Raw genomic sequence first — 16,848 nt, 5'->3', positions numbered from 1 at the left:
ATCACCCTATTAAGGTAAGAATAAAATGTAAACTGTTCAGTACCAGCCGTGGGCAAACTACAGCCCGCGGGCCGGATTCGGCCCGTTTGAAATGAATAAAACTAAAAAAAAAAAATCCAGACCGTACCCTTTTATGTAATGATGTTTACTTTGAATTTATATTAGTTCACACAAATACTCCATCCATGCTTTTGTTCTGGCCCTCCGGTCCAGTTTAAGAACCCATTGTGGCCCTCGAGTCAAAAAGTTTGCCCACCTCTGATCTATACTGTCAATACTGAAAATGTCCTTGCTTGCTTGATATTATCTGTAATAATAAAAGCATAATATGCAAATCGACCAAATGACCAAACAGCAGAACCGCTGTCTGAACAATCTTCCGGATGACCATGCTATGACACGCACTGGCGCCAGGTCAGCCAAGGTGGTGCAATGCAATTGGTTGGGGGGACCCCACCATCGACCGGACCGCAGAGGAAGGTCCAGGTCACTGGTTGGTGGGGCGATCGATCAGGGGGAGGGGGTGCTCCGCGATTACCCCAAAGAGGGAGGCCCAGGCCACCCTCTGCGCAGAGATTGATCATGGAGCCCCAGCCAGGTGGGCGGGGCCTCCCTCTGCGGGGGCGATCAATCTAGGGGCCCTGTGATTGATCGCCCCAGAGAGGGAGGTCCAGGCCAGCCAAGCAATCACACCCCACACCTGTCGCCCGCAGAGGTAGGTGACCAGTGGAGGGGGAGGAGGGGGCAGCGCTGCACAGATGGCAAGCAGTGGCAGCAGCGGGGGCGGGGCCAGCTGCCAGCAGCTGGGGGAAGGAAAGCCTGATAGGCCCTGATTGCCGGCCAGGCCTAGGGACCCTACCTGAGTGGTCCTGGATTGCAAGAGGGCGCAGACCGGGCTGAGGGACAACCCCCCTCCCATGCATGAATTTCATGCATAGGGCCTCCAGTTCATAACAAAGGGAAATTAGAATGAGCACCCAAGCTTTTGTGCTCTCAGAGGTTGGCTCTGTCAGTGGCAAATGACTAAATGGCAGACAAGTCAGGAACTGTTCTCATTTGGCTTTAAGATGTCATATGTGTGTTTTGACTAGATTAAGGGAATTCATATTTCAGAATAAAAAAATAAAGCCTCATGCAGCATCTGACTCTGGGGGAAAGCAAGACCTGTCCATCATTCCTGGGCCTTGGGGCCTCTGTGCCTCCTGGCAAACCTTCCCAGGTTCCAGGAGAGCCATTCTGCTCTGGCCCACACAGGGGCTCTGGCTCCCCTGCTGGGAGAAATGCCCAGGGTCCTACAGGAACTGTGAAATCACATAGAACAAATTCACACAAGGTGCTGAAATCAGAAGACTTCCAAACTGGACAGCATAAAGATGTGAGCAATTCGTTTGTCCATGTTTATGCACTAACTGCTGAATACTTGTTCGTTATAAAAGAAAAGGCAAATGAGAAAAACAAGCAAGTTAAAATCACAAATTATACCACTACATAGATGAACCGCATCCAGCATGGCCAGGGGTGAACCTGAGGAGGGGCGGTGAAGGATTAAAATAAACAGACAAGAGAATACAGTTGGGACCAGGTGGATCACTGTGTCTGGATAAGGAAACAGTGACATGCCTGTGAGCCGAAGCTTTATTTTATAGTCAAGTCACAAAGCAAAACAAGGGCAAGATGTTTACAATGTTCTTGTGAATTTTAAATCTGCTTCTTTCCTATTGTTGCCATTCTCTGAACTCTATCAAGCCTTGTTTTGGCAGCACTTGCTGTACCGCGCCCCCTCCCCCCCCCCCCCCCCCCACCCCCGCCCACAGCCCACATCCCTTAGCTACCTAGGACTGCAGGGTGGGACTCTAAGGTCAAGCTTACAACGATAGCCTTCGGCTATAATTGTGCTGAGAGGGCTTTGCCCTCCAAGCTGGGACTTGTATGTGGCTTTGCCACAAGTCAATCCGAGGCTTGATCCTGTCCAAACGCTGTAGCCATTCTCCACACATAGACAAAAGCATAGATAACATTTGGAAAGCTAACCTTCCTAAAGCACACTTTTTCAATGTGTGTACTGAATGCAAAATGAATTGTTTTCCCCCAGTAATATATCAAAATAGTTTAAAAATACTAATTACATCAACATTAGAGCCATAAAGTTTTTGACTATTAATAGAATGAAGGAACTCAGAGTTAAAAGACTAAAGTCTCGAGTCATAAACTCCAGCTCATCCTTCAGGCAGTCACAAGGCCCATCACATCACTGTGTAGGGGCGATGACAGGCAAAGGTGGCACTCTAACCAGAGCCAGGCAGGGGGAGGAGGTGTGACCTCACCAACTGATGGCATGAGAGAATCAAGCCAGGGCTTCTGGCCCTACCTCTTCCCTATTCAACACAGAGCCTTGCGGCAATACTTGCAACTACTCACATCATGTTACAAGCAATCTCTATTCCTCTTTGCTAAATAAAGAGAATGAACTTGAGAAGAGTATATTAATATCATATGATTCTGGGCTAAAGAGTGATTCACTCAGATGACGTGACCTATAAAATAAAAAATAAAGGTGTGCCCTAATTTTCCACCTATATCCCCCTAAAACTTGAAAAAGCATCTATCCGGGGTTCTAGACTTGCCAATGTTTCTCGTTCATCCCTCAATACTGACCTGAGTCCAGGGACCAGGGTCAGAGTCCTGGTTCTTCTGCTGAAAAGCTAGGTGACCCTGTGCAATGCACCTAAGCCTCCCTAGACCTAAATGTCCTTGTCTGTAAAATAGGATGATGTCATGGATTAATGATCCCAAGCTGGAGTCCTCTGGGAAGCCCATTAGTTTTCAATATTTCCAAAACATAACAGCACACAAGGCGGCAGTTGCTATCCAAAATGTAGTTGTTTTTGACATTATATCAGTTCTCAATCACGCACCTATGGCTATGGATGGCAATTATTCATATATTTGATTAAATGTTTAAAAGAAAAATTAGTTCATGAATATGTAGTATATGAAGTTTGTTTTCATATTGTGCATGCAAAGCACTTAGCTCAGTGCCTAGATCATAATAAACATAATTCATTCAACTTATATTTATTGAGCACCTACTAAGTGCTAGGCATGCTTGTAGGTTTTGGAGATATAATCAGTGAGAGACAAAAATCCCTCCCTAATTAAATTTACACTCTAGTTATAACAATAATGTTAATAACAATGAGTATATGAGCTAATATCAGTACTATTTCATAGGTGAGGACCACACAGTGATATATGAGTCTAAGGAAGTCTTTATTTGCACAAAAGTTTAAGAACCTCTGGAAATATGATATCAAGAACCTGTTCAGCTCTAGTTCATGAATGCAAAGAACTTCCAGAGCTGAAGAAGTGTAGCCATAAACTGAGTTAACCCTGCCTTCTCCTCTTTTGCCCCATTTTCCATGGCACGTGGCTCTCTCTACAAGGATCCACCTTTGTCTGTGTCTTTTGCCTTCAAGGCACTTTCAAAACTCCAATAACTACTTAATCGTCAAGAAGAATAAAGAGGCCCTGAATCCCTGTGTGTAATCATGTTTAGACAAGTTCCTCTTGACAAGTATCAATATTATACTTGTAAAACTTCTAAACCTTGAAAAGCAAAGTCTATCACAGATTATTTCGCACAGCACTCAAACACTGCCATTGGTTTACAATGTCTTTAAATGGGTGGATGACAGGAAAGGGAGGCCTCCGTTCTCATTTCTTCCATCTGAGCAAGGGAAATGTCAAGACGGATTGTGTTTTCCTTGACGGAAGTCACTTTTCAGTCAAACAGCTTGCCAGTTTGGGGCATGATTCTCACTTAGGGAAGAGATGTCTGGCTTGCAATTATACAAACCAAGGCAATAGACTAAATGTCAGAGGTGATCAATGGGATGCAATCATCACTACAAATAGAGTGTTCACTGGATCGATCAGGATGAAGATGGTAGTAGATGTGGAAAGTCAGCAACCCCTGGCAACGCAGACACGAAATACTGCCCAAGGGGAAAGATCAGCGAGTAAACTGTTAGAGATGGGTAATCGTCATCCTTCAACCCCAAAATCCTCACCTTATCAATATACAGTGGGAGAAGAGTCCTCTGCAACTACTATTATATTTGGATTTATTCCCAAATCAAATCTCAAAAGTTTGCTAAGAAAATCCCTGAGCACAGTTCTGTTCCCTATATGTTTTGAATGACTGTAATTAAATTTGGCGCTCGGTTAAAAGAATGTGCGTGTCAGCCCGTTTAAAATAGAAATGTTGAGACAATTATTGTTTACTAACCCGAGAACAGTTTGTTTCTATTTCGGCCTCTGGCAGGAGAGAGAGGTACTGTGGATGACCTCGGGATGTTCCTTCGACACTTCTCTGAAATACCAGAGTGCAGGAGTATGACACATCAAAACAAACGCGCACCATGTTTGGTAGTGAGAGGAAAAATACGACCAAACAAATATCCATATAGTAAACAGGAAGTATACATCTTTAGGTAGTATAAGTGGAGGGTCAGAGTTGGTTACCTGAGAAAGGTATACCCCACACAGGTTTTGCCACATATGGCAATAGGGTCAAATACAAAGAAAAGCAGAATATTAAGAACAGTCACCCAAAGGGGAAAATGGGGAGTTGTTTAATGGATATAGAGTTTCGGTTTTGCAAGATGAAAACATTCTGGAGATTGGTTGCACAATGATATGAATATACTTAACAATACTGAACTATACACTTAAAAATGGTTAAGTGGTCAAGTTTATGATATGTATATTTTACCAAAATTTAAAATTGTTTAAAAGGGAAATGTTGAAAAAAAATCATTAGAAAAAGGCCAGAAAAGGTGGTAATGAAGCAAGACATTATTTCCTGGCACTCTGGATATGTCTGTCATCTCAATCAGCCCAACTGATACAATAAAAATAACATTATGCCTAAATTAAGGGGTGGATGTGGTTACTCTACACTTCTAGTGTCAAGGTTGCCTCTATGAGATGGACCATGCATGCGATCATTCCTGCCCTCTCCAGTCTGCAACCTGCAACTAAAGGGCTGCAAGAGGGCTTGGGAGACCATAGGATCTGAGACATCCATGTAATTCTGCTGGAATTACTGAAAATTTGAAAAAGAAAAGAGAGGAAGCAAGAAAAAAGTTAATAGGAATGCTTGGCCAAGAAGGCAAATAAATGGATTTTGTGATAGAGGGTGAAGAGGATCAGTTAGGGGTAGTTACTCCCACCAGAGGCTACCAGATCATGTGCAATATTAGTAGCCAGCCCCACAGGAACTTACACTAGGATGGAGCCTCTCAAATTGAGAGGCTTGATCTATTCATGGGCCCTGAAAATAAATTCATTGGATCCCAGCCAGGACTTCGAAAAAAAATAAAACAGAATTAAATCTGTTTTGAGACTGCATTGCAGGCAATAAAATTATTGTCTTATACATTGTGTGTGTGTGTGTGTGTGTGTGTGTGTGTGTGTGTGTGTGTATGAGTGCGTGCATGCGCACAGAACTTCCCTGGCCATGAATTCCCCAATGCCCCTTTACCCAACCTTCCCTAATCTGTATGCATGGAATCAAATTTTAGACCACCAGAGCTGCCCCAAACTCTGTCACATATTCACAGTGCTAATGAATGATTTCAAATGATGGTCAGCTGTAGTCTGGCTTTTCTTTGGAAATATTATATCTAATGAAAAGGTTTTATGTTATCATTTTGTTGATCTTTACTGCAATAAGAACTCTGCTGTTCTGAATCATTTGAGAATGAACTATTCTAGATAAGCATATTTTATGAGTTCTAGGGTTGATTCCCACACGCTCCCTCTCACTCCCACCTCCAAGACTGAGAACTCTACATTCTACTGGCTTTCAATTGGTCAGCTCTTCTCTGCTTTTGAAAGAAAAATATCACAAGTATCACCAGCTGGTTAAGTTGGTGCCTACCATCTGCCCAATAATCCAACCATCCCAGTCTACCAACCAACGGTAGTCTCGGGTTCTTGTTTGTTGCTGGGTGTTGTAAGCTTGCTTCTTCATACAAAAGACATTTCTGTGCCCATTTGAGGACTTGGGGCTGTTCCAGGCACTCAAGGGCACCTACCAACGACTCATTTTAAAATGCCGACTTCTGTCACTTAAATCAGCCATATTAAATCAATCACCCAAAAATATGCTATCCTAAAATTATTTTCAAACACAAAACTTTATTATTGTATTACTGTCACTAACCATCAAGTATTTACACACCTTCCTTTCCTGTTCTTCTCTATTCCCACCCAAAGGAAAGCTTTGGAATTAAGGATGTGGAGACACAAAGGCTTCTCCCTATACTCCCGTGGTGAGCTGCACACTTGCCAATGCTAACCCATACAATGTTGTTTTGTGCAAATCACAAAAAGGCATTCCTTCCTCAAGACTCATTATTTCCATCTGTAGAAAACTGATATAAGAAACTGATTTAGATGAGAAGAGACATTTAACAGCTATTGGCTAGAACACTATATTCATAAATACACAAAACCACAATGTCTACAATGGAAATTGCTTACAGTGGCACAACCTGCATCATGGCAGCAGCCATAGTCCATGTCCAGCCCACATTTCCTTTATCACTTTTTTTCATTTGTCTACATTCTCACTTCCTCCAAGGCCCAGTTCAAGGCTCACCTCCCCCACAGAAACATGGCTGCTCCTCCACATTGGCACTGTATTTTCACTGAACACTAGTCAGATTGTCTTTGGGATTGTCTTTCCATCAAGATTACAAGTCCCTCAAAAGTGGGAGCCACATGTCAAATACTTTTGTATATACAATCCATGCAAATGTTCAGAGCTCAAGAAATGTTTGTTGGTAAAAATTTATGATACAATGAAGTGGTAATGACATATTTTATTATTTCATTTTTCTTTAAAGATGTATTTAATCATAGTCACTGACCTCGGTTGATCTCGTAGTAAATAAAAGAACTGAACTTATTACTAACACTGCATTAGAATTCCCTTAAATCATTTATCTTAACAAATAATGAACAATGACATGTTTTGTTCTGGAAGCATTCAGAAAGGAGCCCTAAAATAGATCCTCTCTCTCCCATTTACAGCTCACCCTCTACTCTGGGCGGTTTGAAGAGTTCCAGAGCACACTGACAAAAAGCAATGAGGTGTTTGCCACTTTCAAACAGGAAATGGATAAAGTGAGTACAGCTTACCCCACACAAAATATTGACATTTTCTATTTTGACGGGCAATTCTCCTTTGGGTTCATTTTTCTCTTGCTAAGATATTCCAGTGCGTTTCATGAAGTAATGAAACATTTATAGGTGCCAATGAGATTTGGGTTGTATTTTTTCATTGGTAAATATCTAGTGTATTAATCTTAAAAAGAGCTCCAAAACACTAGGACACATTTTCATTCTGAGGAAGATTTTTTTTCCTACTTCATGGATGGCTTTTTAAAAAAAAAGAAAAGAGCTAGCAGTTTAGCAGTTTAACATTATGCTGTTCATACTGAAATTATATATATATATATATATATATATATATATATATATGATCTAAAAAATTTTTAAATAAAGCTTTCAGCCAGCTGATGTGCTCAGCGGTTGAACATTGACCCAAGAACCAAGAGATCACCAGTTCGATTCCCGGTCAGGGCACACACCGGAGTTGTGGGTTTGATCCCAGTAAAGGGCATGCAGGAGGCAGTCGATCCATGATGTTTCTCATCCATGTTTTGATATTTATACCTTATATCCCTCTCCCTTCCTCTCTCTAAAATCAATAAAAATATATTTTTTAAAAAGCTTTCATATAAATATGCAAGAGTAGAATTTTAAAACAGAAAATGCCATTTCATAGGATCCTTCCTAAAAGAGAAGATATGTAGTATGATGTAACTGACAGAGTATTTGAATGAGATGATGAATTGAAATTCTGGTGTGTTCTTACACCTCAAGTAGCATTGGACAATTCACTCAACTTCCCTCAGTTTTATTTTTAATACAATTCAAGGCAATGTCCCCCTTGCTTCCTTCATAAGAATATGAAGTTCAAATAAATTAACATATTTTAAGAGGGCTTTCAACTTAAAAACAATTTTTTACAAATAAAAGGTGCTCATATTATTGTGGGATATAACACTTAACTCTTATTTAATTCAGTGTTTTCCCAAAACAAAATCAGCATCATAATTGTGTTTCTAAAACATTGGCATTAAACATTTTTAAGTGTAGAAAGCCTCCTCTTCAAAATATTTTCATAAAATTATAAGATAAGTTTCACAATTCAGTGAGCAAACATAAGTAGACTAGCTCTTGTTAATAATCACAGTTTTTCTACCCCTGGAGGGATCTGTCCGTTTAAAAAAACTTAACTATAGAGTTTTAAGATGAAAATTAAAGCATGAAAATTTGTTTTAATTTAAAATTATATAGCTTTAAGATTGGGATAAATCTTAAAGAGAAATCTAAATCTTAAAGATTAAAAGGAGGAGTTCTTAATCTGGAGTTTATTTATAGCCAAAAAAATTTGATATGTATATTTGCATTTCTCTGAGTGTGGTCCCATAGACTTCATCAAATTCCTAAAGAACTCAATTACCCTAAAAAGTTCATAAACTACTAACTTAGTTAAGAAATAAAAACAAACAAAAAACACTCGAGGCTCCTCTATGGAGGCCAGTGGCCAGAGACGGGCCCAGCGCTGAGGGCACCCAGACTCGGGCAGATTGGCACATACAGCAAGTGCCAGCTGTGGTAAATCCAGGTCACTGCTCCTGCGTTATGTGCCTTGTCTTTTACTTCATCCAAGCAGAGAGGAGATCCTACAATCAGGATCGTGAGCAGTTTCAGCTTCAAAAAGACAGCTTTACAAGAAGAGAGAAACAAACTCTACAAAAAGATTAGAGACTCAAAAATGCCTGAGAAGGATGAGCTATTTTTTTTTTTTTTTTTTTTTAAGAGAGAAAAGCCAGTGACAAAACAGCATGGCCCTAAGTAGTTTCCTTTTTCCTGAACTGGCTCCGGTGCAAATACGTGTGTCCACCCCTGACCTTGATGGCACAGGAATAAATGGTGACTTCCCCATTCACTCCTCATCCCTTCACATAGAACTCATATTTGCTTCAACAGCTGGAACAAAAGGACTTTCCTTGACATCGCCTATGAAACTGATAGCTTCTTTGGTAGGTTAATTTTTCAGGATGAATATTAAAACACTCTAATTTCTGCAGACGACTAAGAAAATGAAGAAGCTGGAAAAGGACACAGCCACGTGGAAGGGCAGGTTCGAGAACTGTAACAAGGCTCTGCTGGACATGATTGAAGAGGTGAGGGAGCTTTCCCCTTAGCTTACTCTCCCCTGGCCAGTCAAAGGATTCATACTTAGAACATTATACCCTAATGCTTACCTTTGAAAAAGGACTGACTTTTTCTGGGATGTGATATATGAAATTATAATAGAGTAATAAGAGGAAAGTAATTTAGAATTCTACCCAGACTCCTAAAGAGCCTTGTGTCCCTTAAGTCACATGCCTACTGTCCCCCCAAGTAGCAGCAGGCCTGCAGGGCTGTGAATTCCTTAAAGGCTTGATGAGTGTCCTACTTGTGTTTGAATTTCCCTGGTGCCTGGCATATAACAGGCACAGAATGAATTAATTCATTGATTTGAACATACTGAGAGAAGACACCAGCCCAAGCACCCAGGGTACGTGCTATTTTATAGACAGATACGGAGATATATTGTTTAATTCCTCCAACAGGCATTTAAACACTGATGTTATGTCAGGCCCTGAGGAGGTTTAGAGACTATAAAGGCAACGATACATGGCCTTTGACCTGAGAGGCAGGACTTACAGGTAAAGGTCTATCCATGTAAACAAGTAAAAAAAGCATCTTAAAGGGTACAGAGTAGCACAAAGATGGGGTGAGGGAGTAAGATAATTAGGAATAATTTCATGTACAAACACACTGACATTTCTAGAGAGAAGGAAAATAGAACAGTTTGAGCAGCCAGCATCATGAATTAGTGTGTGGTGAGTTTCTCTGGTTATAATTACTGTCCTAACAATTCATCCCAAATTACAACCAATTCTAAAGCATGAGTTTATTATCCATCAACATAAATCAAACCATTGCTGGATTAGCATATAGCAGTTTATCTATAGAATAGATAAGGCATTGCTGACTGCCAAGACCCAATATATCTCATTCATTTTACCACATGCATGTACAATTCTAGAGGCCCTGAACTGAAGTAGAGAGAGGCTTTGCCATCTTTCTTTCCTAAATTCTACCAGAACCTAGCATACAATGCAAATAATAATAATAATAATAATAATAATAATAACTGATGCCTCTGACCAAGTGTCCGTCCAGCCACCACTCTGTGGTCAAACCCCAGAGCCTGGTAGGCAAATTCCTAGACAAATGGTTTTGCTTATCTCCAGAGAACATTCTGGCAATTTTGCTTTTTGACATTTTGTGTGTGTGTGTATTTTCAAATCACAGAAAGCATTAAGAGCCAAAGAATATGAGTGCTTCGTGATGAAAATTGGGAGACTAGAGAATCTCTGTCGAGCTTTACAAGAAGAGAGAAACGAACTCTACAAAAAGATTAGAGAAGCAAAAATGCCTGAGAAGGATGACCAAGGTCAGCACACCTCCGACGAAGAGCCCGAGTCAACGGTTTCTGTGGGTGAAGAGGCCGACGCTGAGAACGCCAATAGTGTTCACAATGCTGTGAAAAATCTGGCCGCAGCCTTTATGGTTATTCACCATTCAGAGCTGGCCCTTGACCAGTCCAAAGAATTCCAACCAGAATTCAGCAGTCCTCAAGGGGGCGGTGACATGGCCCTCAAGGAGCCAGAACAGCCCTCTCTGAGCCCTTCCTGCCATTCAGAGAGTTGCCAACCTCCCTCAGCTTCTCAAGCTGAGACTGAAGGAGGCAATGAGGTAGAACCTCCCCCCAAGGCCAGTAATCTCCCTGTGGGGTCCCGAGCAGAGCCCCAAGACCAGGGTCTCCCCACTGAAGTACTGGCTGATCTGGAGCCCCTTCTGGAGGCAGAAGCTTCTGGTCAGACCCCACAGTCCCCAGTAGAGGCCTCCCTATGGGGGATGGAGGCCAATGGTCCTGCTCCACCACCCCCAGGAGGTGAGAGAGCTCCAGCTGAGGTGCCTGGATGTGAGCCCAGTAGGCAGCCTCCGCCAGCAGCAGCAGCAGAAGGCCTGCTAGGAGGGGACTCAGCTGGACCCCAGCTGCCCAAAGTGGCTGACACCAACGTGGAGGAAGTAGACTAAGCCTCTTGGTGCCTCCGGAGGCTGTTCTTCCTGACTTCACATCTTTATCATAACAGACTTCTGAAAGAGGCATAAGGGCTAGGGATGTCTAATGGAAGAGACTTAATTAGAATCAAAACATTTTTAAATGTTATGCAGAGCTCACTCAGCCTTTGCTATTTGTTCTCAATTTGGAGCTTTTCTATTTATCACTGGTTGATAGTATAATTTTCCCAAATGGCAACAAAACATGCTAATAGAAAATTTATATTAATTTGCCATTAAGATGGTACTTCACTCAATTTGTTAATCAACAGTAAGATTTGGTATTTAAAGACTCCCACTACAATATATAAATACTGAAAATGTGATGTTCTATTTATTTCCATATGTAGTTTAATTAAGTCCATAATAAGTAATGGATGTCCAGGTTCTATTTAAACATGATATCTGTAACGTATGCATATGTGTACATATACTATACATGTGTACATGTATGTAAAGGCATACAATATATGTGTGTGAATCTATACATATGTGTACTATGCACACATATACACATGTGTGTATCAAAAAATGTATATATTTACATACATTTCTTTCATCCTTTTAAAAATTTCTTTCATGCAAAATATTTAGATGCTAGTCAAAAAATGATCTCTTACTTGTACTTGGGACTAATGCTCTATGAATCAGTAGTAGGTTCAGAATACAAGTATTTAGGCCATGTAATGTTGGGCAAAAATAAGTAACCCAGTGGTAGGTCAATAAATTCAACCAATTGATTAAATCATATAATAGCACTTGGGTTAGACTGCAAGTCTGTGTAAAATACATAAACACAAAGATGACCACAACAGGTTCTAAACAGAAAAGGGGGAAATCACAGTTATAAACTGCTCACTTTTTCTAGCTTCTGCTTCTACTCAATTTAGCCTATTGCCTTGCAACCCAGCCTACTTATAGCCTCCTGCAAAGAAAGGGTTGCAGGAACCTATGAAGAGAGGCCATGTTCACCCCTTGCCTCTTGTGACACAGAGGTCTTGAGACAGAATATTCACCTGGCCCTGCCAACTCCTCAGTTCCCTCCCTGTCACCTACCACTCTCTCCAGAGGGTTTCTCACCACCTCTTGCTGTCACTGCCTCAGTCTAGAATCTCAAAGCATCTGCTCCTTCTTTCCAGCAGGAAATCCTCATTTCAATTATTGTTAAGTAAAAGCTATTATCTTTCCAGAACAGGGTCTCAATATGAGTGATGAGGCTTACAAACCAACACAGTTTCTATTTTGAGTAATTCTCTAATGCCAGAAGTACAAAGCAAAGGAAAAAATGGGTTCCTACTCAAAATGACTTGAAAAATAAGTGAGGATCCAGGAGAAGGCAAAAGCTAGAAACACCTGAGGTTGTGTATATGAGTATTACATTATCATTGCTTGGCAAGAACCTCTAATAATGAAAACAGCATAAGTCACTCTGCCTAGGGTAAAGGGAGACTTCAACAAAAAACAATAAGAAGGAAGAGAGGGAGAGGGGGGATAGGGGAGAGGGAGGGAAGGAGGAGAGAAGAAAGAAAAAAAAAGATCTAACCCAGCCCTACCTTAAAAGTTGAACTCAAGTAGAAAAATGGATGAAAGCAAGATCCTCTATTATTTATGCAGGAAATCATTCTTCAGTGTCACATGTGGCTGTCTGCCAAGGCACACAAAGTGCTTGTAGGCAGCAACCATATGCTACAAGAATTGTAAACTGCATAAAATTTGTTTGAAGTAGACAGTGAGGATAATAACAAAATGCTAGTTGGGGAGGGGGGGGAGCATATCGCTATTTAAGAACCCATGTATTTTTAAAGACTTAACATATTACAACCAGAGGGTATCCAGCCAAATTCAACATTACATGAAGTCTTAGAGATTTGAAGATTCATTTAATTCAGAGCCAAATATTCACCATAACAATTCTGTAGGGTCCCTTTTTCCACTACTTACATAGGCTAAACTTCCAAGAATGGACTAAGATTTGATAATCATAGTAAAGTCTCAGTCTGCATGTCTAGCAAGAGGAGCCAAAATCCAGTAAATCAAATATTCTAATACCCAAAGTTTTTTGTTTGTTTTTTTCATCCAAAAAGCTTTCATAGCAACATAGTATTCACTATATATCTTGGGCAGAGTTTCAGATATAATAACTTGCCTGAAATTTGCAAAACTCTAGGCTTTGGAAGAATTATTTTAATATTCAAAGAATGTTTTATTAGAGTCCTTTGTGTTAGAATCTGGCCTTACTAATTATAACAATCTCTATATCCTATATAATAAAAGGGTAATATGCAAATTGACCCTAACAGCAGAACGACTGTGAATGACTGGTCACTATGACACACACTGACCACCAGGGGGCAGACGCTCAATGCAGGAGCTGTCCCCTGGTGGTCAGTGCGCTCCCACAGGGGGAGTTCTGCTCAGCCACAAGCCAGGCTTATGGCTGCCAGCACAGCGGTGGTGGCAGGAGCCTCTCCCGCCTCCTCAGCAGTGCTAAGGATGTCCGGCTGCAGCTTAGGCCTGCCGCTGGCAAGTGGACATCCCCCGAGGGCTCCTGGGCTGCCAGAGGGATGTCTGACTGCCAGCTTAGGCCCAATCCCCTGGGGAGCGGGCCTAAGCCAGTAGGTGAACATCCCCCGAGGGGTCCCACACTGCAAGAGGGCACAGGCCATGCTGAGGGACACCCCCCCAAGTGCACAAATTTTTGTGCACCGGGCCTCTAGTATATATATAAAAGGCTAATATGCTAAGTGTCCGACCGTCTGACTGGTCGCTATGACACACACTGACCACCAGGGGACAGACACTCAACGCAGGAGCTGCCGTGATGTGCACTGGCCATTTACAGAGAAATGGCACTATAGACCTGGTGCCTACAAAGCAACACTCAGCTTCCCGCAAGTGGGACACAGGCCCCACCACCACCCCGGAGCAACACCCCACCAAATTACAGCCAATGCTGCCAAGACCCCATGGTACAAAATGTGGCCCACAGCCCAGCCCAGCCCGGAAACAGTCACTGTGGGCACCAGGTAATGATGTCATGTAGCAATACATGGCTTCCTTTCCCTAGCGACTAGCCTCCTTGGAGTTTCTTCAGCCTAGGAACATGACTTGCTTTATAGCCAGGGGCAAACATTTTTACACTTTAACCAAATGTCTGTGAAGCATTTTCCTGTGCCTCATCTCATTTGATCCTCACAGAAGTCCTGGAGTAGGTAGATAGGAGACTCAGTAGAATCCTATTTTCTTTTCATTAGCCAGAAAATGGAGATTTAGAAAGCTTAGAAACTTGATCCAACTGAAAAGAAGTAAGAAATAGTGGACCTTGAAAATGACTTCAGGTTTTCTCACTGCACAGAATATAGTCAAATTTACCCTTGTTCTCCCTGCATGATCTACAATAATAATCTGCTTCGTGTTGATATTTACTGCTTTATTGCTGACAATTACCTGAAAGAGAAGTTGGGGTGCTTCACTGGGCTGGAAAAAGTTTAGCTAAATCAGAAATCAGGTCTAATTAAGCAAGTTTATTCTATATCCATAAAAGGCTAAGTTGACTCGAGCATGAGTGATACATATAAAGCTCTCACTGGCACCAATCGCACGCACATGTGTATTTTGATCTCTCATTGTCAATCGTGAATTTGGTTGACACTTCTATTATAGAGAAAGGGCAAATAGCAATATTAAAATATTCTTCTAATTAATTTCCTTTCAATGTGCACGAATTCATACACCGGGCCACTAGTAATTTGTAAGAACTGAAAGAATAAGGTCCTTATCAACTTTATGTAATTATTTCTAGAGATGCCAAAAACACAAGTTGTTTGGTGTGTTTTCTAAATGAAGTAAGTATAATTTACCTATTAAAAAGGTATTTTTCACCCCAAATACTCTGGCAGTGGTTTTATGTTTTAATTTTAATTTATGTTTATGTTAACTTTTGTTGCTTCTATGTCTCAACAACACCTAACAAAGATTATGGTTTTATTCTGCTGTTGGTTGATTGTTTTATCTCTGTCTGAGTATAATGTAGTGGAGTGAACATTTTGCAAAATCTCTTGGCGAGAGAGAGAGAGAGAGAGAGAGAGAGAGAGAGAGAGAAGACGAAGAGGAGGAGGAGGAGGAGGAGGAGGAGGAGGAGGAGGAGGAGGAAAATAATGGAGAAGAAGGAGAAGGAGAAGAAGGGAAGGAAAATAGAACATGATGCCCAGGGCTAATAAGAAGAGAACAGATATCACGTGGCTGACGTTTCTCTCCAATACCAGCCTCCCATGAGATTATGTTTCCACAGGTTGCTCTGCCATGTGTCCTTCAGAAATACTCTGAAGAGCAAGGGAGGGTGTGTGGAAGGTGTCAACTCATTTTGCCTCTACCTAGTTCCTCTAACTACTCCAAGAATTTTCTCTAGCAAGATCCCAAAACCGTGGTCGGAAAACTGCAGCTCGCGAGCCACATGCAGCTCTTTGGTCCCTTGAGTGTGGCTCTTCCACAAAATACTATGTGTGGGCGTGCACGTACAGTGCGATTGAAACTTCGTGGTCCATGCGCAGAAGTCGGTATTTTGTCGAAGAGCCACACTCAAGGGGCCAAAGAGCCGTATGTGGCTCACGAGCCGCAGTTTGTCAACCACTGCCCCAAAAGACCCAGCCATTCTGCCTTTTGCTTAATTTCTCACCCCAGACCATACTGATCTGGGAGGGGCTTCCTGAATATGGCATTTCTTAGCATACTTAAATAAGAGGATTGTTTAGCTAGAATGGAAAAAAGATTCAACCCTCCCCTTAAGGCTGTTTTTCCTCCTTTTTGCCTGGTATAGATACATATTTTTAAATAGCTCTCTCTTTTTTGAGATAATAAAAGTATTACGGGTTCATTGCAAAACTGAGACTGCTTTTCAGTAAGACAAAGAGGTTATTACAAGAGAAATCATTTCAGGAAAATTTCCTTAGCCCCTCTAACTCTAACTAGTTAAATCTAGTATTTAGGAAAAATCGAAGTAATTTAAAATGTAGAGAATTCACTAAAAATCCTATATAATAAAAGCATAGTATACAAACGGTCCCCTTGACCAGGAGTTTGACCAGGGGGGCAGGGCTGGCCAGGGGAAGGGAGGGAGGCCCCAGACGGCAGATGGCAGCCACTAGGGACACTACCAGTGTATGAATTTCGTGTACTGGGCCTCTAGTATGAAATAAAAATGATAACCTTGTTCTCTAAAATTTGTTCCATCATAAACTGGCAAGTTAGATTTAGGAGGCACGTTGCATATATGGGTTACAAGTGCACAAGATTTAAATCATTTCTTTTTCTGTACTTTAGAATCTGAACATTAAAGGTGGTATATCAGCCATGAGGGCACTCCATTAGAATAGCATTTGTAAATGATAGCAATAAAGATTTTTCTCAACCCTGGTAAGTTATGTCCTCAATACCTGAAGTTAAGTCTCATTGGGGGCATCTCCTGATAGTGCTAGTTGTGGTTATGTGTGTGTGTGTGTGTGTGTGTGTGTGTATGCACATACATGTGCA

At 41.4% G+C, this 16,848-nt stretch overlaps 1 protein-coding gene across 1 annotated transcript in view; it reads left to right on the top strand.

Moving 5' to 3' along the window:
* The window catches only part of TXLNB (taxilin beta), a 44,105-nt gene extending 28,794 nt beyond the window's left edge, over nucleotides 1-15,311 (top strand). Inside the window, exons 8-10 of the mRNA XM_070417797.1 lie at nucleotides 7,102-7,194; nucleotides 9,231-9,326; nucleotides 10,507-15,311. Of these exons, the coding sequence (XP_070273898.1) occupies nucleotides 7,102-7,194; nucleotides 9,231-9,326; nucleotides 10,507-11,295 (978 nt within the window). The 3' untranslated portion in view covers nucleotides 11,296-15,311. The remainder of the gene's footprint in view (nucleotides 1-7,101; nucleotides 7,195-9,230; nucleotides 9,327-10,506) is intronic.
* The last annotated feature ends 1,537 nt before the right edge of the window (nucleotides 15,312-16,848 follow it).

This window comes from Myotis yumanensis, unplaced genomic scaffold, assembly GCF_028538775.1.
Source record: "Myotis yumanensis isolate MYYU_CA2020_CCGP unplaced genomic scaffold, mMyoYum1.0.hap1 SCAF_6, whole genome shotgun sequence".
Lineage (NCBI taxonomy): Eukaryota > Metazoa > Chordata > Mammalia > Chiroptera > Vespertilionidae > Myotis > Myotis yumanensis.
Note: the sequence above shows the minus strand (reverse complement) of the source record. Positions and strands in the feature narration are given on the sequence as shown.